The following is a 22,170-nucleotide window of genomic DNA, read 5'->3' as shown; positions in this document are numbered from 1 at the left end:
GGTTTGATTATGGGGCGTGCCGGATGGAGGTTCCAATTCTCTTCTCTCCGGTGCAATTGTAAAGGTCCACAGATGATCGCTCGTTTGAGCCGGAGAATGTTTTGTTAAAAACTTAGGGTTGGCGCGGTGGACTCTTAAGGAAGGCGACTTATTGTCGCGAATTAAATCAACGAGGCGGCCGATAATTAATAGGAAAGAGAGTAATAGAACCACGACGGACGGGTTGTCTTGAATCGTCGGGTTGCTTGCGGGGACGTTGAAGTCTGATATATGAAGAATAAAGGTGGAGAGGCTGTGAGAGAAAGTGAAGAGCGAGGGAGAAGAAGTGTATGTGCAGCGGACATACAAAGGGTGGAATGTTGCAACGTAGAAAGGGTGAGCCAGCGAATAGATATATTTAGGCAACTTCTAGATAGCCATGGGTGAAGATGTAGGCCCCATTATGTCATTGAAAGAGGCCGAGATTTTAGATCCTAGGTTTGGCCACCCATTCCTAGCAGTCTCCTCGTCATTTCATTGGAGGCAGGCCGCACTTCCTCAGCCACTCGGCCATGATTCGTGATGACGAAGCTTCTTCGGCTCGCGGACGGCGCGGATGGGACGGAAGCCATCGCTACTGCCCTCAGCTCGAGCAGGTCTGCATTGTTGCGAGCGAGTGGTTACCGTTTCATTATTGTTACCAGAGGTCTCTCATAATGCACTCTGTGAAAAACTTCCGCTCTAATAGGCTACAAAGGTTGCCAGGAACATCCTGCTTGTGACTTGTTGTGCAGTCAATCTCCTTATCGTAGGATGAGGGCTGGCTAGATCGAACTACCTCGCGATGTAATCGTCCTGATTCCTACCTAGGTGCCGTATTATTTGGCCAATAGACCGACCACCAGCTACTCGGGCCAACCCGCATGGATGCTCGTAGTCTGTACACGGGACGGCGGTGCACGCATGATAATGTGATCGTATGGGTAATTGCGAGACGTGGTTTTAATGCTTCCAAAACGTAGTACATAGAACCAGAGATGCATACCAAGGTAAAGAGCTTAGCCCTCTTGGCAAAGCTTCGCCGCCGATCATTATTCTTCCCTTCACGGGTTCGATTCAATTATCGCAGTGCCAGATATTCCCTCACATCCTCACGCCTGCTAGACTGGTCGGATGATGTCATATCTTAATTACCACATAGTCCGATCTACCTCGTATGCACAAGTCCACAATGCTCGTTCCCTTATATAAACGTCTTCCATATCATGAGTAAAGTTAATTAGATATCTTAATGCCCTCGCTAAGATGCATTTGTCCCCCGTCAATTACAATGGGGCAAAAACTTGTGCTGCGAGAAACCACAATTGCAGCAAGATGAGTGCCTCTCCTCGCCATTCTTTTTTTTTCTACTTCTACCATGCTCGCTTCATTCGCATGAGAGAAAACGGACACTCGCCGCCAACCATATCTAGGTAAGGAGGCGATTCAGAAAGGAGAAGAAGAACGAAGCGCTATGCAGCATATTTGCTGGCAAAAACTGCAAAACTACATGGGGCGATCTAGTAGATGCCAATTATATACAGAGGTCTGTCACAGTGGCAGCATTAAGAATTGCCAGTGCAAGGGCCATGTCTGTGTCCTAGAAACCAAAAGGATTCTGTGGCGCTATAGGGACGTCAGCATCGGGTCAGAGTCGATCAATGTTGATATACTTACTAGCCTTGGCCAAGTTTGCCCTTCCTGTAGGTTGAGGTACTAGTTTATTGGCCGGCTGCACCCCAAATCGTATACTTGGAGCAGGTCCCGTTTTCTGTGGCACCAACGGTTGAGCCTGTGGCATGGGAGGCATGGGAGGCATGGGAGGGGGGCTCTGAGATTGTCCGAAACCAGTAGGTGTTGGCTGGATTGCTGGAGGAAGGAAGCGATTGATCCCGGTCTGACCATTTACCGGTGCTGGAGAGAATGAATTGAAACCCGTGGGTTGAGCCTGCATGGGCTGGAAAGGGGGTCGTGATGGGTCAGTAAAGGGGCTTCCATTCTGCTGGAAGCCTGTCTGCATAGGTTGGAATGCTTGGGGCAGGGTTTGTTGGTATCCCGTCGGCGCAGGCTGCTGGTAGGGTGTAAATGCGGTCACCTGGGATTGCATTGGCTGTGCTGGCATGTTGCTGAAACCAGTCGGTTGTGGTGCAATGCCATTCGATTGGAACTGATAAGCCCCGGGTAGTTGTTGGGGAAAGCCGGTCATTTGTTGCTGGAGACGCTGGTTGTTTAGATCCTGCATGCTTTGGCCAGGAGGAGCGAGTTGCGCATGCATGACTGGGGCACCACCATACCCGGTGAGCTGTGGCTGCAACGGAGGCGGCGGAGCAAATGCGCTCTGTTGATTCTGAGGAGCTGAAGCTGCTCGCTGTGGAGGAGGTGCAATGAGGCCGTTCTGACTCTGGTGTTGCGGTGCCTGAGGCCGAACTCGAGGAGGGGCAATTTGTTCGGGAGGAACCGATTTGATAGCAGCTACCTGATCAAACAACGACGGTGTAGCGCCAGCTAGCTGCGCTTGCTGCGTAGCTTGTGTTGTGACAGGTGCCTGGGCAGCGGGTACTGGTTGTGCTTGAATCTCAGGCTTAATAGCTGGCATTAGTAGAGATAGCTCTCCCAAAGAGCCAGTAAGTGCCGGGACTGAGGGCGTAGGGGCAGGGGCAGGGGCAGGAGCGGGAGCGGGAGCGGGAACAGGAGCTGGGGCCTGTGTCGATGTTTGTGGGTTAGAGTTCGTCGTTGTCGGTAGGGAGGCCGACGGCTGTCGGGAAGGCTTGACGTCCCAGGCGTTATCATCGAAACCCTCAACCTTCTTATCTGAGGCAGGGGTTGGAACGGATGCGAGGGGAGTAGGCGACGCTTCAGCGGGCCTTTTAGGGCTGTCGTCTGTCTTCTGTTCAAGAGCCTTCGCATCGACGACGTCGTTTGTCTGGACAGGAGGTGCTGGCCGTCCTTTACGCGTGTTGTTCTTTAGGCTACCACCTGGTCCAGTGAATAGAGGACCTTTGCTACCGTCGTCACCGTCACCCCGCTTGTCGCGACCAAATTTATTGTCCAAATGTTTCATAACACGGAGAATATCGCCCTCCTTGAGGCCGAGGGTACGAAGAAGACCGTCAGTTATATCGGGCAAGTTTTCCTCCCCCATCTCGTCACGATCAAACGCCTGTGCATATCGCTCGCATATCTGAGGGTTTACCCCACTCTCGAGGAAGAAATTGAACCAGAAGTCGTTTTTTGGTTTCTTCTCGACGGAAAGTCCAGATGAAGAGCCTTTCAGCTCGTTCGCGCGTTGCGTGCTTCTTCGTTTGATGTCCGAGAGTGGCTTGTCGTCCTCCAACGAGATACCCGTCACTCTTTCGACGTATTCTAGATCATCAGCGGACATCTTAGGGACGGGCACAGCAATTCGGACGCCGTTTTCTTTGTGGAGATGAATCTTTCCATCCTTGATCGTCAGGAATTCGGCGTTGACAGTGAATGATTTAGATCGATCTGTCCAAACGCGTAGCTTAGCAGGGTCTATACACGAGGCATTAGCAATCAAGTCTCTATAATCTGTACGATTGTGGGTTTTTTCAGGAGATACTGACTGGGTTTGGAAGATTTGGGATCTTTCGCAGTGCTATCGCGTTTGCCTCTCTGTGAAGTACGACGATGGTCAACATTTGACTGCATAAGACTAGAATGACGCGCAGGCAAGTGCAGGCCAGGCCCTACCTGATCAGCCCGAGCATCACCCTCGCTCCGTCGCTTTGCTTTCGAAGCCTGCCGGGCGAGCTCCTCCTCCTCTAATCTATTTTGATCGGTCGTGGAGCGACCGGCATTCACTCCAGATCGAGCCGAAGATGCGGCGGATATCGGAACGGAACCTGTTATCTCGACGAATTTAGATGGAACCACGCCCTCCTTTCCATTCTTCAGTCTCCGCACTTGCCACCAGTCCGCGCTGGCCGAGTCGTCAATGATGAGTACTTCGTCTCCCTGCGCGACTGTAACCTCATCATCGCCCTGGGCCATGAAATCGAATAGCATTGCCCCTTTCTTCTGTACATTCGAATGACCCGATCCGGCAGCGAGGACTTCCCGCAGACCCGATGCCTTAGCTGCCCCAGACAGTTCACCCAGAAAAGATATGATCTCTGAAGCAGTATCCTTTGCCCCGCAGTGGAGGTCTACGCTCTTGCTTGGCCTTTTCAGCTCTAAGAACACGTGCTTTCCTTCTTGAGAGTAGAGCTCAAGGTTGTCCGCAGTCCACTCCTGTTGGTGTCCGTCTCTTGATTTCTCGGGTGCGAGCATAATGACTCCTTTCGGGATGTTGATGCCCAGAGTGATGGGCATCTTCTTGTTCTTACCTGGCTGAGTAATATATTCGTAGATGTTGTAAAGGTGATATCCGGAGGCAGAAAGAGGAGTGTTTGGCTGGTCTCGGTCGTCACGCGGGTCATACTGGTCGAATGTCACGCTCCGAGCCGGCGGCGACGCAACAGGAGGCGAATCTGGGAAGCGAGGAGTGGCATATTGTGTTGGAGGAGGCGAGAATTGCTGCGAAGCCGGTCTTTGTGGCAACCGAGGGGGTGGTACCTGCTCCTCGTCCGATTCCTCCTCGGTAAACTTCACGCGACGACGAGGAGCAGCAGTGACATTAGGCGGGGGTGAGATGACGGATCGTGGGGCGGACGTCTGCTCCGACTTCTTCTGAATGATGCCAGCAAGTGCAGCGGCCGGACTTTGGTGGGCGGGACTGTCGGGGGTGGGAGGCTGCTGTTCGTCATCTGAATCGGGAGCTGCACCCGCGGAAGCCGCTGCTGAACGAGGAGGTAGGGTGGGAGATGTTACTGTAGCCGGTGCTGGTGCGACCCTGCTTCCTTCCTTGATCTCAATGTAGTTCGCCGGCGCGAATCCATAATCACCATCGACTCCGATGAGTGTCCAGTCAGGATCCGAAGCATCGTAAACATCGAGGACGGCATCCTCTTTGAATGAGAGCTCTTCATCCGTCTGTCGTGTGTAATCGTAGAGAGCTTTTGCTCGCGCTATCGGTTGGGCCTGAGGCGGATGGCATTAGCATTGTTCGGATGAGGTAGTTTGCTATAAGAGCTGGTGCAGACATGGGCCAACTGCCGATGGAAGCAATTGGTAGAGCGGGATGGTATACGGGAAGAAAAGGGTCTTTGAGGGTGCGGTGCGTCCAGACTCACCTCTTCTACGTAGTTATTTGGGATCAGGCCTTCGGGCTCCTCATCATCATCTTCGGCGCCCTTCTTCTTGGCTTTCCACCAGTCGTCTTCCGTGGATTTCTCCAGAACCATCAGGAGGTCGCCTTCTGCGAGGGCGATCTCGTTTTCGCTCTGGGGGACATAGTCGTATAGGGCGCGATGTATGCCGAGGAAGACCATGGCGGCTGTGGATGGTGCGGCGCACCTTTCGGTCGCGGGAGAGATTTGGGTTTGTAGAAGATAATTGAGATGATGGATGGTGGTGGGTGGGTGTTACGAGAGAGGGTATCTGTGACGGTGACGTGCGGTGATGTGCATGAGCTTGGGGTTGCTTGGGTTAAGAGAGCAATGGCACGTTCTCAGAAAGGACGGGGGGGGTTTAGGTAGGGGGATGGGCAGGGGGATTGGGGGGGCGGAGAAGGGTGGGTGTGTAGGTGTGAGCCGACGTTACACGTACGGTTTGATTAGGAAGGGAGAAGGATCTTGAGTTGAGGGTGGATTTGAATAGGAATGGTAATGATGGAATTGTTGGAGGGTTGGAGATGAGAGGTGGTGGAAGGAGTAGGAGTAGGAGTAGGAGTAGGAGATGGTGATGATGGTGGTGGTTGGTGTGGTTGGTGGTAATTAGTGCAGCTGCTCTTCTCTCTTGGTAGAGTCTAGAGGTAACCAGGTACGGGTCCATGATTACTAGGTACCTAGTTAGCCAAGGACAGTCAGCGCATGCGGATGAGTACATACCTGGTATCTACTACCTATTTACCTATTTACCTACCTAAGTAATATCTTTTATCACCAATTATAGAAAAGCATTGCCTTCTAACTTGAGGTACAAGTATGTGTTTACTTCTACTATATGAAATGTGATTGTGTGTACTCCGTAGGTACTTTGGTATGTATTAACATAATAGGTACTCCGTACATCGGCTGAGGTTCTCACATATATATATTGGATATATTGGATATATTGGATGATGGCCCAGTAAGAACAGAAAGGAAAAATCCGCCCTCTTCCAATCTATCATCTTCTTTCTTGTTGTCAAAAGTTCACCAAGGAGGTAGTTACCGCCTTTTATTTCAAGGCATAGATGCTAATATCTGCCTGGGTAGGTATCTCTTCCCCTGGATTGCTACCACTACTATTACTACTACTACTATTACTACTGATCATCTCGGAATCCCACTCAAACCGTATAGACAGCTTCAGTTTACCTGACTTGTATTACAACAATAACAGGCACGGATATACCTGATGATCTTTCATATGTAGCTTGTATGCTTATGGGAAAACCATAACTATTAATAAGCAGCATCTCTAGTTACCTAGTTAAAGGTACTTAGGTATTACGTGGTCAGCTTCCAGTGTCCACCCACACTACATAATCGTTATTGTGACCATCACCGTCACCATCGTTGTCGCCATTATAATCATCATCAATCCTTCCTCCCCTCCCATCCCCTCCTCCCTTGCCCTCGTCTCTTCAATTAGTCATATTCTGGACTCGCTAACCGGACCCGCATCTGTACCTCGGCAAGGGAAGAAGAAGAAAGTAAAGACGAAAGCACCAGCTGGCCATGAAATGATAATACGAGGAGTACTGTAATGCGTTTATATCATAGAGAAATCCGAGGAAGCACATATGCTCGTGGTTAGTTCCGGTTCCCTGTAGAGTTGTGGCACACTCCACTGCTATTATTAGTTTATTAATCGATGGAGCGTCTAGTGAGTGGAGCGGTAATCACAAGTGATTGGTAACTCGACTTGAAAGATGCCTTTAAAACCAACCGATACTTGGAATATACCCGCACCCAGGCACGGAGAATAGATAAAAAGATAGCCCCCAGAGGTCAATACCCATTTGATACTTCGATGACCTTTCACCCTTCTTCTCTCTCTCCCACACATATCTGCCCTTGACCCCACTTCCCTCCTTCCGAACCCTAAACTTCCTGATCTTTCCCGAGTCCTTCCTTTCTGTGAAGCCTCACGAGAGAAATGACGAAGGCGCCGTCCTTCGTACGACCGGAAGAGGTCCTTGAGGATGTTCAGGATATTCTAGGCGAGCGCGGCGACAATGGCGATCACAACGATGTTAAAGTGGCATTGGAGCGTCGAATCCGCCTGAAGGTCGACTTGCGACTTTGCAGCATTGCGGGGATTCTCTGTTCGCTAAATCTTTTAGATAGCGGCGTCATCTCCAGTGCATCCGTCACCTCCATGTTGTCGGACCTGGGCCTAGATCAAGGCAATCGATACTCCGTCGCCATCTTCATATTCACAATCGCGTCCATCGCGTTCCAACTGCCATCGACCGTGGCCGTTCGTACCTTTGGACCGCGCATCTGGTTCTCGGCCATCACCATCTCATTTGGCATCATCACGCTCTGCACTGCCTTCGTGCGGACGTGGAGACAGATGATCGCCCTCCGCATCCTTCTCGGCATCTCCATGGCAGGCGTATATCCAGGCCTGACTTATCTTATCTCCACGTGGTACACCCGCAAGGAGCAGCAACTTCGATTCGCCCTGCTACAGAGTGGGGAGGTCATAGTCCTCGCGACTGGGGGCATTGTCAACTTTGGTCTCAACCAGCTCGATGGCTACAACGGCCTGCGAGGGTGGCAATGGATGTTCGTAGTCCAAGGCGGCGTCGCCGCCTTCATTGGCATAATCACGTATTGGTGGATGGTGGACTTCCCCGAGAATGCCCACGAGAGCTTCCTGTTCCTGTCCCCCGAGGAGAGCAGGATGGCAGCCACGCGGATCGAAAAGGATCGTGGCGATGTCGAACCATCGTCTTTCAGTTGGCCCGCGATCCTGCGGCACGCCAAAGATCCCAAGGTCTACGGTTTCTGCACAATGTACTTCCTTCAAAATCTCGTCTCAACCAGTCTGTCTTATTTCCTCCCCATCATCCTCCAAGGGGGTATGCGCTTCTCGCCCGATAAGTCCATCCTTCTCTCCACGCCGCCGTACTACTACGCCGTCGTGCCTGCTATCCTATCCTCGTTGATTGGCGACCATCTCCAGTTGCGCGGTCCCATCATCGTTTTCAATTGCGCCACCCTCATCGTCGGCTTCTGCATGCTCGGGTTCGCCGATCAAGTCAGCGTCCGATACATCGGTACTTTCCTGGCTACGGGCGCCTACGTCGCCAACTGGGCAGCGTTGGCAACCTATCAAGCCAACAACATCGTTGGCCAGTGGAAGAGGGTCTTTGTTGCTGCCGCAGTGACTGCATGTAATGGAGCCGGAGGCATTGCCGGCAGCTTCATCGTGAGGAGGCAGGAAGCGCCCAAGTATCTAACGGCTGTTTGGATAAGCATTGGCTCGCACATTTTGATCGTAGCCTGTGTCGCCGCGTTCTCACTGCATTTCTATGCTGCCAATCAGTTACAGAAGCAAGGCAAGAAGATGATTGAAGGCACGGAGGGATTTCGTTTCACATACTAGAACAAATACCCACGAGCACCATGCATGAGCCATGACATGTAGAGTCTGCCGCCCGTTCTGTCACGAAAAGCCGATGTCAAACATAACACTTATGTGAAGCGAGCAATGAGTGACTAGTGGAGAAATTGAAGGGATGGTGACAAAAATTGAGTTCCATTTTTCTGTTCCGATGAAGGATGGCCCTTTCTAATATGCTCCTTGCCCATCCACCGGCGAAGAGTGCCCTAGCCCGGGAAGGAAAGTTGAAAAGGACTACAGGGTAGCGAATGTGGGGTATACAGGAAGATTGAGGAATAAAGAGAAACAAACAAGCTAGCCAGGATCACAGGCAGGAAGGAGACGAGACGCAAGGCGCCTCTTTACCCAATCCACCAGTGACCATCGAAACTCCAACCAATTGGGTGGCTGTCGCCCCATGAACCGTCCATCCCTTAACCGTATATGGCACCATGTCGGCCCGACCTAGCCCATCGCCAGAATATCAACGTAGTTCGATATCAATTTGTAGTTAGGAAAGGATCTGGGTGCAAGGCAAGACAGCAGTGGTTTCAACATGCAGACGAGCCCAAGTAACAGTCGCTTCGTAAATCGTGAAATAACTCAGTGGTAGAAGAGGAGAATGATATGGCGGGATTAAACAAGTAATAAGAATGAGGAGTTCATCTTCACGGACAGCGAGTTCAACCATCATCGTCTGCGTCATCCTCGTCGTCTTCTTCCTCTTCCTCGCTTGTACTGGGCCGCTGGACTGCTCCACCAGTCTTAGGCTTCTTCGTGGACGAAGTTCCCTTGAGCTGTGTTGTCGACGCCTTTCGCTTTGCTGAGTTGGGCTGGGCGGCGGCCGATTTGGCCGGGGCATCAGTGTTTTCCTTATCGTTGCCGTCCTCTCCCTCGCCACCGGGTTTGCTATTGGCCTCCATTGCGGCGACCTCATCTGCGGTCAAAAACCTGCCACCGGGACCACGTGGGCGCCTCATCGCATGATTATGTCTTGATTCATGGAGATAAGGCTTCCGACCTTTCGAAGTCAGCCGGAGGGCATCCTCAAGCTTCTGCCGGGCCAATCTTCTTTTCAGAATTCGGTGGAACTGTTTAGCATTGACATAGAGTGGAGCTTCTTCGGCAGGTGCGCCACCTATGGCTTCTGGCGAGGATTGGTGTGGCTGGGGAGGTTGTGGCATCTGAGGAGCAACAGATGGCCTTGCACCGCCGTGGCTCATCACGGGCTGCGGCTGCTGCATTGGGCTTCCCACTTGTGTGCTCATGCGGCGCTGCTGTGCAAGTTGTTGCTGTTGCCCAGGGGTCATCTGAACTTGTGAGGCAAGTCCACCGGCACTCATGGGGTTTGAGACCGCGGTAGGGGAACGAGGTGCAACGCGTCCATCAGTTTTGATGGCGCCGGCCGACATTCGTGGAGACGCTCGAGGATCAAGCTGGCCCTGCAAAGAGTTTTGGTCGTAGTAGCCGGCTGGACCGGCGGCTGCTGCCGTGGCCATAGCTGCCGCTTGCGTGGGTGACATTCCATATTGTTGGTGCATTCCCGGGGGGATGTAGCCAGTCTGGGGATAATTCATCTGCTGATGGTGCTGGGCGCTCGCTCCGCCTTGAGAGTATGGGTTTCCCTGTGACGGTAGGATTGGCGAGGTTTGTGGATAGGAGTGCATCTGTTGCTGGGTGGGCGATGTTATGGATGGGTTCGCGGCTCCTGGGTTTTGCGCGCCATAATTCTGCATATGCGCGGACGCGTGCGCGTGATGGGGTTGTTGATATTGCGCGTAATCAGTCATGATGACCTGCGAATTCGGCTCGAAAGTCGATGTATGGTTCAGGTGGTGAGTTCAAAGAAGTACGCGGTCGCGAGGCGGCGCAACCTTTTTGATAGTTTTCCTGGACGGTGCGCCACAATCGGACAGAGGCCGAGCCCTCGGTACGGATCGACTCGTGAAGGGTCGTAACCTAGAGCAATAGGCAGGGCAATTAGCATATAGCCAATAGGCAACAAGGGTCGAGATGACGAAGGCAATTGGAGGCTTACCTGAGATTAGAGAATCGCGTGGACTCCGGGAACTGAGTCGACAACTGTAGGCGTTCCTCGGGGAGGGGAAGTGATGAAGCTTCTTTGACAGTGTTGTTGTCCGTTTGCTGGTCTGGCGACAGCTGCTGGGACAGCGAGGCTCTCTGAACAGGATGTGATGGGTGTGTATGGATGGGTGGTGGGTGATGGTCGGGGTCACGTCACGACAGGCCAGATGCTTGATGCGTTGTCAATGGCCACGCTTAAGAGTCGGATCTCTGGGGACGCGCACAAGCAAGAGGCTCGGTGCGATACGTAGGTCTGAGGCGCAACGGGTGCGATTGGCCGATGGAACACGCGACGGATGAGGCGGTGCGGGCGCGCGTTGGTAGATTGAGGGTATAGCGGCTCCTCAGAAAAGGATTTGCGATTCGAGGAGAGGGCCGCTCCGTGTGTGGGGAACGTCGCAGATGGTAGTGGTAGTAGTAGTAGCAGTTCGCCAGTAGGAAAGGGTGGTCGACGATGCGTATTCTACAGGCAGCAATGTTGGATTAGCATTTCATAAGAAAAGTGCGCAATGGGGCAATTGGCGGAGGGGACGGGTGCGGGCATTGTGTTGGCGGGCGGGCGGGCGGGCGATTGGAGGTGATGCGTTGGCAATGCAGCTCTATGCAAGCTGTGGACAGACTTACCAACTGTAATCAGCGGCAGGGTATCCACGTCGCAATTGCGCGCGCTCAGGTGGTCGTCTGGGCGCAGGGTGACGCTGGCGGACTTGTCTGGAACCGATACGGGAGGTGATTCTCTGGCAGGAGGTGGGAAGTGAGTCTGCGCGGCTATGAAGTAGGTTCACAGCGAGGGTTGCAGACAGACAGGGTATATATTGATCCAACGCGCAGCTGACTTTGGAGGACTACGCGTAGAAATGGTCAAGATAGACGGATACTACTAGGGATTTGGAGTAAGCCGAGTGTGTCCGTTCATTACCTCAGTGTACGATCACGATCGCAATGGAAATGAAGTGTAGGTAGGACGGTGTACGGAGTACGGAGTATGGAAACAAAAAAGATGGGAATGAGAGTGAATTGCCCAGGTGGTGCGACGAGTAGAATGAGTAGAACAGGCGAGACGGACAGGGAGGGCTGTGGGAATCGTGGTGAGAAGAAAGCTTGCACGCGGGGGCGCGGTCGCGGTCGCGTGTAAGTGCGTATATGTTTTGTATATGTGTGTGATGGGGACAGAGAGAGTGTGTGAGAGGACTGTGTGTGTGTGCTTGGGCGTGGGTGCGCGCGCGCGCGGCGAGTAAGCAGCGGCGTCGGATCGACCCAAACAGGACAAAGCGTGAAGGGATGTCCGATAATTACTACCTTAGTACCTAGGTGCCCAGGTAGGTAGAGTTCGCAGAAGAAGGAGGGATGTTTGGCGGGCTGGCAAGCATGCAGGAAGGAAAGGACAAATGATGAATGAATAATGAATGCTCCGTACCAAATGAAAAAATATGAATACGTGGGTGGGCGCCAGTAGTGGATTGAGAAACGGAAATCCCGACGAGGACTTACCGAGTGCAGATGGACCGCAGGGGCTGACAGTCACGAGATTTTCAATGCGCTTGATGAGTGAGTAATGGTGCTGTGTCGTATTGGGATGGTAATGGTGGTTGTGATGGTAATGGTGACGGTGATGATGATGATGTTGATGTTGATGTTGTTGATGTTGTGTCTGGTTGGGAGATTCAACGCGTTCAAAGGTCGAAGAGGATGGAGAGGGCTGAACTCGGACAAGTACCTCGTACGGTAGAGAGGTACGGAGTAGAGTGTATGGGTATGGGTATTGCACTCGTGGGTAGCTCGTCCTATGAGTAGGTAGATGGGCAGGTAGGAAGGTTACTTAGCAAAGGAAGCAAGTAACCAACTATCCAACCAACCGAACGAGAGGTAGGTTGATGTACGAGTAAGTTGGTGAGGAGTGACGGGGAATTGATTGAGAGGTAGGTTGAGAGAGGCGGGAGAGTTGAGAGGGGGAAAGAGAGGTTGGAAGAGCCAAACAAACCACGAGTGTAGTCGCCCCGGTGTTGGGCTAACTAAACCACACGGTATGGCAGCTGGCGATGGGCCGATGGCTACACAGTACACAGTACGGTATGGCTATGGCTATCGCTATCGCTATGGCTTGCGTGTGCCTATGCTCGTGCTTGTTGTGCTCGTGCTTGATTGAGTCGTGAGAGTCGTGAGTCTCTCCGGCTGTGGAAAGGAAAGCAAAGCAAAGGTAAGCAAATGGAAGGATACGATAGGGTACCTCGTAGGGATTTTTAATGAATTATGATGGAAGTTTGATTTGATTGACGGATAGAGAGTAGGATTGATGGGATTGATAGGATTGATAGGATAGACGATGAAAGGTGAATGGATGGATTGTTTTGGGATGATCGGGGGGTGGGAGAGAACTTTTATTGGGTGAAGTTGGGGGCGACCTGGGAAAGGAACGGACGAGGGAAAGTGAAGGAGGAGGGGAGTGGGAGGGGGAAGGAGCGAACGAAGCGAAGGGGAGGAGCGAACGAAGGAGGGGGAAGGCGTAGATACTGACGAATCCAATCAATCAATCATCCCGGATCCACGCACATACACGGGAAGGCGAGGAGTGGCACGGGTTCGGAGGGACCCCGGTCCCTTCCACACGCTCTCTCGTTTCTCGTTTCTCGTTTCTACCTACCTAGGTACGTCGAATTCTCTCTGTTCGCTGTTTTCTAACAGTACCTCGTAACTACCTACTCCATACTTATGTACTCCATATTCTCCGTTCTCGCTAGCTCTCTCTCCGAAAGTCATCTCTTTTCAAACAGTAAGTTGCAGGACACTGGCAGGACATTGCCTGGTCTGTCTGATCTGCCCAAAGTTCTACCTACGAGCCTTGGAGGTGCATTAATTATTGCTTTTTTTGTTAGTCTGCTTCTGTAGGAAAACGCTAAGCCTTTTATGGCCACACTAATCGGTCAATCCGAGGAATCTGAGCAGGGTTTATTATGGCGGAGACTGGACGCTGGACACTGAAGTCATCAATCCATCATTTCCAGTAACGTAGGTACACTATAGTGTCCCCATACCTACACCGTAGCAGACCAAAAACAACATCATAGTCGGTTAGTACAGAGTATGGAGTACCTATATTGTAGTATAATATTGTGTACAGTAGTCGTTGAGTGAGTAGTGCGTACTCCATACAGTACAGTGACAGTACCTAAACACCTAGATAGACACCCCTAGGTAATCAGTAGGTACTCCGTACCTTGTAGGAATACAATACATTACATACTACCAAATATTAACAAGGGACCAAGAACTTGTAGTGCCACAGACTACAGTGCCACACCGTCCCGCGCTCGCCAGGTGGAATTTCCAGCGCGTGCCCAATCGTTAATGTGACTGTGACCAAAACCTGCCACTTTCTCTTCAATATCGACGTTCCATTGGTTCACGCCTGAAGTTCGTTCAGCCTACGTGGTTTAATTGCCAAAGATACTCCTCCATGATTTGCTGCACAAGATAATGGATAATCTTACCCCTAAACCGGGCCCGGTGATGGGTAACTACACAGTATGGAGTAGGTATCTGCCCTGCTACTACTGTGTATGTAGTCACCTCCAATACTTCTTCTACTTACCTCGTACCTACGGTGAGTGCAGTGTGACTATATGCTCTGTAGCTTGTCCTTCGTAGCGTCTCTTTCGTAGTCGTCGTACTATGTACGGACTCTGGAGTACATTTGCTTTCGCCTGGCCTGGTTATCAAATATCATCTCCCCATGTTGTTTGCACGATCAGGCGTGTACAAATGTACTGTGTATGTAATCAGCATGTAGGTATGTAACTAGGTAGTTACGGAGTAATACAAGCATCACCATCCTACGGGGTATTACACATCGAAACAGTCTACCTATCCTTCTCCCCCATCGGCCGCCCGGCGCCCACGACGAGCTGCTGTCTCTACCTTCGTAGGCGTAGATATCTAATTCCCCTTCCCACGGCTGACATGCTAGACTAGCCGCTAGGCGTGGGAGCAGGTAATTCTCCCCATGGTGGATGTCTATAGCGTCCCAACACGATTGGCGTTTCAGCCGCCGCCAGACGACGTCAGCGCTTGGGCTATGTTATACTCTGAGAAATAGTACGAGTATGCTCTTCACACAGCATAGAACTATGGTGTTCTGGTATTAGTGACCGTCTGCAGAGTAATTGATAAACTTCCAAGGTGATAGATGGAAAAGGATGCATGGGTCTCCTCCAGCTCTTCTGCCGCCCAACGTGGCATCAGTGACATCTTCAAATGGCTAAGCCGACTATCGCGAGTCTCCTGCTTGAACATACCGGTAGACTATACACAGATCTCATGCCTAGATACAAGTTTATGTGTGTAGACAGGGCGAGGACGAAGTTGTAGATACTCGCACTCTTGGCCAACAGAGCGGGTTTATTTCCGCTAATCAGTTACCTTGTGTTGGATTTTCACTACCCTACCACAAGTTATCATCAGATACTGCTGACCACTTTCCTCTGCTGCCTCTATACTGTATGTGTTTACGGACTACCTCCGTACATACGAAATCAGATCTTTCATTCTTCACTCGCTCAACTTTACAGCCTGGTCCTCTGCCACACTCGCAGCGTCGTGGCATCGCTTCTTCGTCGAATTAATCAATCAACGTTACATCTTTTCGAGGCCAGCATCACTACATACACCCCAGCTGTTGTGCCACTAGGCTCAGTTGAAACACTACCGTATTTGGAGGTGCAGCACCAGTTCGGTATCGCTAATAAATAACCACAAACACAGTAGGGTGTTTATAATGCTCTAACGACATGGACATTCATCCTGGACTGTCGATGTACCTATTCCCAGCAAAGATTTATGACGCCTATAACTTTATTTCATTCTCTATCTCTTATACGCGTTCCGGGTCACTACATTTTGTTCCGTAGTAACCTCCAGAGATTTCTACCTTACAAATCCTGCGTTGGGATCATGGAGAGCAGTAAAGCATATTCTGATACCTTGGATTACAACCCTGACCTAACTATGAAGTTCATCTTACGCGATCGAAAAATAGAACAAGTGTTTCGTACCTTTGGGTGTTCTCTGACCAAGTCCTTACGGTAAGGGCCGAATGTTGGAACTCATGGTATACTATCATCTAGGTACTACCCGTTTCTTGGGAGCTCTACGGTGCGATCTTGATATCTCAAATGGGCTGTGAGACGAATTGCACTTGCTTGGGTTGTTGTCCTTTGGCAAAGTCTGCATTGACTACGGCAGAGTACAGACAGGGCGTGGTGACCAAAGCTTGGTTGGACAATAGGCGATGGCCCCATACAATGAAATGAGCGAACAAGTTAAAGATACGCGCCCACTCATGTCTCGACACCCCATTGCCCTATTCGAACTAAGACATCAGCATCCATCGTGCGTATCAATCTGCACTGTACAACAAAAATAATACATCAGAAGCGCACCAAAGGGTCTTCGCAGTGAACAAAGATACAGTGGCTGTGGGCATTGGGTCGGAAACCACTCATCCTGTTAACTGAGCAATGAATAGGTTGTGGTGGCGGTGAATGCGTGACTCGTGATGATCTTTGATTCTTGAGATGATAACTACATGAAACCTTGTCGCGTGGAGTGCAGAGGTATGTCTCGACGGTCACTGCACAGGCTATAGTGTCCGATATATGAGCAAAGCGTTACTGTGTCATGAGTATGCCCCAAGGAAGACAGTCCCTTGACCTACTTATAAAAACTACAAGTCTCCAACAACCCGTGTCCTCCATCACTGCTTTGTTCTTCCAGCACCATCTTTCCACGCCGCGCCACGCTTGCTGCTTCTAGATTGGGGTTTGCCTGTCCTCTTTTTGGGCCCCGTTTTGGGCCCACCCGCCCCATCTTTCCTACTGGCTCGGTGGCCTTCAAAAACAAAGTCTTCAGCCTTCTTGAAAGCAGCTGCTTTACCAAGCATGGCGCGAGCACGGCCATGGTCCGTCTTCTGCTTTTCCGACACTTTGGCGCTGTAAACCCCAGATGGCTTGCCTGGCTGGGGCTTCCTCACCGATGAGGTTGACTTCTTCTTAGGAGCTTTGGCACGCACCACTCGAAGCTTACGCGGAAGCATAGGAGGGTACTTCTGATCATTGTACTGCAAAGCTGCCTCGACCGAGTTCTCGTCTTCGAATTGGACATAAGCAAAGCCCTTGCTGACTCGGGTCTTGGAATCGCGGACTACACGGACGCTCTCCACTTTACCAGCTTTACTGAATTGGACCCAAAGGCCTTCTTCCGTGTCTGCGGGAGGTTTGGTCTTCTTTTTGTCCTCTTCACTGGCATTAATCGTACTCTCGTCGTCAACGAAGCCTAAATTACCAATGAAGACGCAACGACGGTGATCCACCTTGGCCGGGTGTGCCACAGAGTCTACCCGAAGATGTCTGTTTAATACCATTGTTCCGTTTAGACGCTTTGCTGCTTCCCTAGCCGCAATCTTTGTGGAATATACGACATACGCATTCGTACTCTTGGTGGTCGCATCTAGAATCTCCTTGTTGACAAATGCGGCCTTCTTTGGTAAAGCACTAGCAAAAGCGGTAGAGCGGAAGCGCAAAGACTCGATTTTGTGCGGAGGTTTGTGATCGGCAAGGTCTTCAAGGAAGGATCCGAGATGTCTTGTCAAAGTCTTCTTTGCAGTTTTGGATGTTATTGCGGTGCTGGAGACGTTACCGAGGAAAACTGTGCGGCTAGCCTTATCCACTTCGTCCATATCTGCGGACCCGGTCTGCGTCTCATGCTTTGGAATTGTGTAATTGTCGTCATCCGATCCTGACGCAGTAGCAGAGTCCGTATCTGTACCAACTACGGTTCTTCGCTTCTTGCCTCTCTCCTCCTCTTCTCTAGCCTCCTCGCGAGCAAGCTTCTGCATATAGTTGTCCTCTACATCTGTCTCCTTGGTGCGCTTACGCTTTTTGCCTAAATGTTGTTCATCACTATTGGTGATGTACTCTCGAGCTTCTGATGGTCCGATGTCACCCGCAGAAGCGTGGTCTTGAGAATGTGGAACGTTTTCGCCAGGTTCAGGTAATTCGAGCTCGTTCGAAACGGATTGCTTTTCGACCTCTATATCGGATGATATATCATCGGACACGGATGTAGTGTCTTCATTGACTTCTTTGCGCTGGCCTTCATCTTCACTTCCTTCGCTCGTGTTCGCAACAGGTCGACTCTCGATCAAGTCCCGATAGCGTGCCTTTGAAGGAGCCTTGACTGGACCAAGCTTTGTCAAATGTTAGATACGGACCTCATGATGAAATGTTGCGTGTTTGATGGGTGGTAATACTTACAGATTTCGCGAACAGGGATGAAATATTCGGGTCAAGTGCGCGTTTGTCGAGCTTCACGAAGGTTCCTGCATGTTGCTGTCGCGATCCAGCTGCGGTGGCTCGATTGGAAGCCGACTTCGCCATTGCAATGTTTTGACGAAGGGTGTATGGGCGGATTATCCGTAAAAAGTTTTGGTGGAGCAGGTTGGCCGGAGAAACATGGCGCCGTAGTGCAGTCATACCTTCTTTTGGCTAGCCCGGAGTGCTCGGCCCAAATGACCTGTTCCCAATGAGCACGCACTTGGCACGCCGAACACGGGCAGTTCCGCGACTCTTCATTTGGTTCACTCTGCGACACAGTACTGCGTCTCTCCTCCTCACCATACCTACTAAGACGTGAATTATTGCTTCGTTGCACATCGTTTAGGTTTTCACTGCCCTTCACCGATACGTCTAAAGGAACACGAGCGCCCCCGATATACCTTCCTTTCCCGCACTTCGCATTCAGCGACCACGATCTTTTATAACCACAAGCTTAATCCAGCAGCTTCACGTGCGGCGTGCGATACCTTGGGCCTGGATTCGCGACAAAGATCTCTGGCGGTTACCCTTTCCGCCGCTTGAGCGCACAATGAGCGCGCTCCAGCGAGGCAAGAGAAGCAGTTCAAATCCCGTCCTAGGCGCCGAACGGGACGTCGTGGTGACCAACGGTATGTGTAATACAAGAGTTCATTCTATGTTTTCCATGAGCGTCATGCTCTGCCTCTATAGTACCATCTTCTATATCGCAGTCTAACCCGCGACGCAACGACTGTGCTGGCAAATCCAGATTCGAGGGATCCACGCTTCTTCCATGCAACAGTATGACATGTCAAGGCTGACCTATTGTTTTGTTTCCTATAAGACGATGCTCAGATTCCCAGTACCGACTTATCAAATCCCTCCTCGAGAACGTCAACCCCACCCCTCACCGCGAAGGATTCTCTACAAATTTCCAGCTCCAAAGAGCCAGATGGAGCTGTTGCACCAACATCGCCTTTCTTGCCAGTATCAGATGAACCAACACTGAACAGCGTGTCTGTTAACTCACTGGTTGGAAGGGACAGTATCGATGACTTGCAGGATAACAGATCCAGTAGCTTGAGCGAGTTGGGCGATGCATCTGATGAGCATTCAGAGCCTACTCCTCGTGCTGTCGGGGCTATAGATTTGATTGACAATGATTCCGAAGCGGAAACTGAACGTTTGGAACAGACACCCCGGAAGTTAACCCGCACCGCGACGAATGCATCACTTAATTCGGAGCAGATGTATGAACGAACACCAAGCAAGTTATCGCATACGAAGACCGTGCTCCAGGACAGCTCCGTGCCACCTTCGCCGACGTCTTCGGTCATCGATGAGGTTGATGTGATTGACGTTCCGACAGACGGGAATGCAGCGCTCCGGTCGCTATCATTCGTGGCGGCGTCAGAAGCAGCAAGCCTGGAATTGGCTGGGAAGAAACGGAAGCGTTCAAGTGCAGAAACAAGCTCTGCTGACGAAACAGCAACCGAAAAGCGTGCCAGAAAGCGGACAAGTGTCGAGGCAGATCTTGCCCATAGCGGCGACCGCGAGGGCGTAGCTTCCAGTTCCGCTCCAGTTGATATCGAAGAGGAGATCGAGACTGCTGGGGAAAGAATATTGCAGCTTGCCGAAAAGGAAATGGAGCTCGAGGCAAGACAGGCAGATGTGGCAACAGAGGCTGTTGGAGAATTGACCACAGTTGCAAAGCTCTCTAAACCTCGTAAAGGCGGTAGGAGAGGCAAGAGAAAGAATGACGATATCGGTGGGGGCGTTGATGTCACGAGCAATCTCGATTCCCAGGAGCTCCAAGGAGACGCCGAACAGGAAGAGGAGGATGGCTCTGCAATGGATGAGGAAGGTAAGTAGACGCGATCGAGCTCCCCTGCCTTTAACCTTTAAACGTTCGACCTAACCACTGTGCTCCAGCTTCGAAGAAGAAGACTGCAATTGACGAGCTAGCAAAGATCGAACGGAAGTTCAAGATTTTCAGGGAAAAGTAAGCACCGTCCACACATTCATGCACGAACTATGTGTAAATTGACATTCTAGACTATGTGACGAGCAGCTTGCTCAGTGTGAGTACGAGATGGATCTGCTTAAACAACCAAATTGTCAACACCCCGAGTATCTAGCCATGATTCGGTGTATCGACGATCGAAGAACGGCCAAGATTGCTTATGAAAGGCAATTGATGGAGTACAAGAAGCAAAGCCTTGAGAGGACCACGATTGCAGAGAGGCATCAGCTACACAGCCAATACTTCCAAACCGTACGGGATACTCGAGAAAACATACTCTCGGACTGTAATCAACGGATATACGAGCTGCAACGCGGCCGCAGACAGTATGGAGTCGAGGATATTGAATATGCCATCCGCCTACCAGAGAAGCGGTCGGAGCAAATTCGTCAGCAGACAGCATATAATCTAGAGGTCTCCATCATATCCGGTGTAGCCAAGTACGTTGGCTTTCCTGCAGCTCCAGAACTGAAGGCTGCACGTCCATCGGAAATAGATGATGATTTTCGAGCAATGAAAGTGAGTCCCTTCAATATATTTTGTATCATCCTTTTAGCTGACACGCACGCTCCCAGATCACACCACGTCCTTCGGCCACTCAAACCCTGCCCTACGTCCGCTCGATGCACCGGAGTGCTACCGCCGACGAGGCTGCTGCGGAAGAGCAGTTTATTGAAAGAACCCCTTGGGCAAACCCGCAACATCCAGCGCATCAGCAAACACATTACCAAGTTGCTATTGCTGCCACCCCAAGGCAGTCTAACCAGAGCTTCCAGACACCCGCTGGCCAAAGACGGATTGTCGACATTCATGCCCCAAATGGATCTTCCTCCACCATCGAGATAGGCTCAAATCCTCCCTCGGCCACAGCACACGCAGGGCGGGCTGGAGAGTCGGAATCCCCAATCTTGCAATCAAAAAAACATCCAGGTGACCATGGCGCCTATTCCGAAGTCCCTGGCTTACATGCACGAATCCCGAGTGAGGCTTTAGGGGACTCCTACACCATCAACGCACATCCACGTTCGAGCCCAGCCGCCATCGTGGAACCGGTTACTGATGAGCACGGTTCACGCTGGCATACGAATAATCTACGATCACTCAACCCAGTGGCACCAGCCGGAACTGCACGGCAGGTGCCAGTATCTCAAAAGGGCAGTCTCGGCGCCATAAACGCGCAGCCGCTTTTTGGTCGGTAGCGACGCTGTCTCTTCTCCGGAAAGGTTTTATTTATGCGTATATGATAGGGTAGGCTGTAGGCAATCTTGAATTTGCTTATGCTGTCTGATTCTTTCTTAGTCTTTATGTAGTGATTTAGCTTCACTATGTTCTGTCTAAAGCTCTATGAGCTGGATGCTTTTGGTGCTTTCTATTAATGCACGTAGTGTAGCATGTACAACAGAGTTTACCTCAATATTTTTATGATTCCCCACCTTATTAGTGTTACGATCCACCTTTGGTCTAGGAAGCAGCCACTATAAGAGGAGACCACCTCGCCCAACACCACAGACGCACGGGTAGTCACGTGATCATGATCACCATGATCATGACTCCCAACGATCATGAAAACCATGATCACCCCAAGTATATAGAGAACCCAGAATACCCTTATGGTCTTCTGTGTTCAACCTAAGTTAGTATCAAATAATACACTCTACTGTTTTACGATCATTATTATCCTGCCTTACCTACCTCTTCGTGTTACTCTTCAGATCATCCCCAAGAACCAACCAGTAGATCCTCGATCTTAACACCTATGTAACGATAGGTAACTTACTACACAAGGTAAGAGGGGTATATCGCAGAGGTTTGTATAGGGTAAAGCGAGTATCAAGACAAGATAATAACTCTGACTTATCCAGGGGGATAAGCTACTATTGTACTGGTAAGGTAATTCCAAAAGATCAGATACAATTTGTTATTGACTACGAAGAACTCCTACATATGAAATCTGGCAATCTTATATATCCGTCCTTCCTAGTCCTTTGATCAAGCTGCTCAAGATCTTGGCTTTTCTCGATTTCGCCAAGGCTTGAT

At 50.8% G+C, this 22,170-nt stretch overlaps 5 protein-coding genes across 5 annotated transcripts; 2 read left to right on the top strand and 3 right to left on the bottom strand.

Annotated features, from left to right (window-relative positions):
- Window positions 1–1,348: 1,348 nt before the first annotated feature.
- Window positions 1,349–5,825, bottom strand: BU24DRAFT_427806 (uncharacterized protein). Its single transcript, XM_033529315.1, has 4 exons — window positions 5,214–5,825; window positions 3,606–5,061; window positions 1,696–3,534; window positions 1,349–1,644 (listed from the first exon to the last, which is right to left on the bottom strand). Exons 1-4 carry the CDS (start codon window positions 5,409–5,411, stop codon window positions 1,619–1,621), a joined length of 3,519 nt encoding a protein of 1,172 aa, XP_033378128.1. The 5' UTR covers window positions 5,412–5,825; the 3' UTR covers window positions 1,349–1,618.
- A 1,399-nt stretch (window positions 5,826–7,224) lies between these two features.
- On the top strand, window positions 7,225–8,682 carry BU24DRAFT_436732 (MFS general substrate transporter; the record flags this gene model as incomplete). Its single annotated transcript, XM_033530173.1, has 1 exon — window positions 7,225–8,682. One exon carries the CDS (start codon window positions 7,225–7,227, stop codon window positions 8,680–8,682), a length of 1,458 nt encoding a protein of 485 aa, XP_033378127.1.
- A 340-nt stretch (window positions 8,683–9,022) lies between these two features.
- BU24DRAFT_63620 (uncharacterized protein) lies at window positions 9,023–10,677 on the bottom strand. The gene has a single exon (XM_033534492.1). It carries the CDS (start codon window positions 10,467–10,469, stop codon window positions 9,363–9,365), a length of 1,107 nt encoding a protein of 368 aa, XP_033378126.1. The 5' UTR covers window positions 10,470–10,677; the 3' UTR covers window positions 9,023–9,362.
- A 5,630-nt stretch (window positions 10,678–16,307) lies between these two features.
- On the bottom strand, window positions 16,308–18,212 carry BU24DRAFT_455002 (RNA-binding domain-containing protein). The gene is made up of 2 exons (XM_033531350.1): window positions 18,072–18,212; window positions 16,308–18,004 (listed from the first exon to the last, which is right to left on the bottom strand). The coding sequence occupies exons 1-2, from the start codon at window positions 18,192–18,194 to the stop codon at window positions 16,514–16,516; spliced, it is 1,614 nt and encodes a 537-aa protein (XP_033378125.1). The 5' UTR covers window positions 18,195–18,212; the 3' UTR covers window positions 16,308–16,513.
- Window positions 18,213–18,357: 145 nt separating this feature from the next.
- Window positions 18,358–21,580, top strand: BU24DRAFT_427802 (uncharacterized protein). Its single transcript, XM_033529314.1, has 5 exons — window positions 18,358–18,760; window positions 18,955–19,974; window positions 20,043–20,112; window positions 20,166–20,652; window positions 20,709–21,580. Exons 1-5 carry the CDS (start codon window positions 18,682–18,684, stop codon window positions 21,330–21,332), a joined length of 2,280 nt encoding a protein of 759 aa, XP_033378124.1. The 5' UTR covers window positions 18,358–18,681; the 3' UTR covers window positions 21,333–21,580.
- The last annotated feature ends 590 nt before the right edge of the window (window positions 21,581–22,170 follow it).

The sequence above is a fragment of the Aaosphaeria arxii genome (genome assembly GCF_010015735.1).
Source record: "Aaosphaeria arxii CBS 175.79 unplaced genomic scaffold BU24scaffold_12, whole genome shotgun sequence".
Lineage (NCBI taxonomy): Eukaryota > Fungi > Ascomycota > Dothideomycetes > Pleosporales > Aaosphaeria > Aaosphaeria arxii.
This window is presented reverse-complemented; position numbering and strand designations above follow the sequence as displayed.

Excerpts from the sequence above, each read along its gene's own strand:
- BU24DRAFT_427806 (XM_033529315.1), bottom strand. The coding sequence starts at position 5,411 with ATGGTCTTCCTCGGCATACATCGCGCCCTATACGACTATGTCCCCCAG. Across the intron at positions 5,062-5,213 it reads CAAATAACTACGTAGAAGAG|GCCCAACCGATAGCGCGAGC; the intron begins GTGAGTCTGGAC and ends CATCCGCCTCAG. Across the intron at positions 1,645-1,695 it reads GGCAAACTTGGCCAAGGCTA|CGCCACAGAATCCTTTTGGT; the intron begins GTAAGTATATCA and ends ACGTCCCTATAG.
- BU24DRAFT_63620 (XM_033534492.1), bottom strand. The coding sequence starts at position 10,469 with ATGACTGATTACGCGCAATATCAACAACCCCATCACGCGCACGCGTCC.
- BU24DRAFT_455002 (XM_033531350.1), bottom strand. The coding sequence starts at position 18,194 with ATGGCGAAGTCGGCTTCCAATCGAGCCACCGCAGCTGGATCGCGACAG. Across the intron at positions 18,005-18,071 it reads CATCCCTGTTCGCGAAATCT|CTTGGTCCAGTCAAGGCTCC; the intron begins GTAAGTATTACC and ends CATTTGACAAAG.
- BU24DRAFT_427802 (XM_033529314.1), top strand. The coding sequence starts at position 18,682 with ATGAGCGCGCTCCAGCGAGGCAAGAGAAGCAGTTCAAATCCCGTCCTA. Across the intron at positions 18,761-18,954 it reads GGACGTCGTGGTGACCAACG|ACGATGCTCAGATTCCCAGT; the intron begins GTATGTGTAATA and ends GTTTCCTATAAG. Across the intron at positions 20,653-20,708 it reads ATGATTTTCGAGCAATGAAA|ATCACACCACGTCCTTCGGC; the intron begins GTGAGTCCCTTC and ends GCACGCTCCCAG.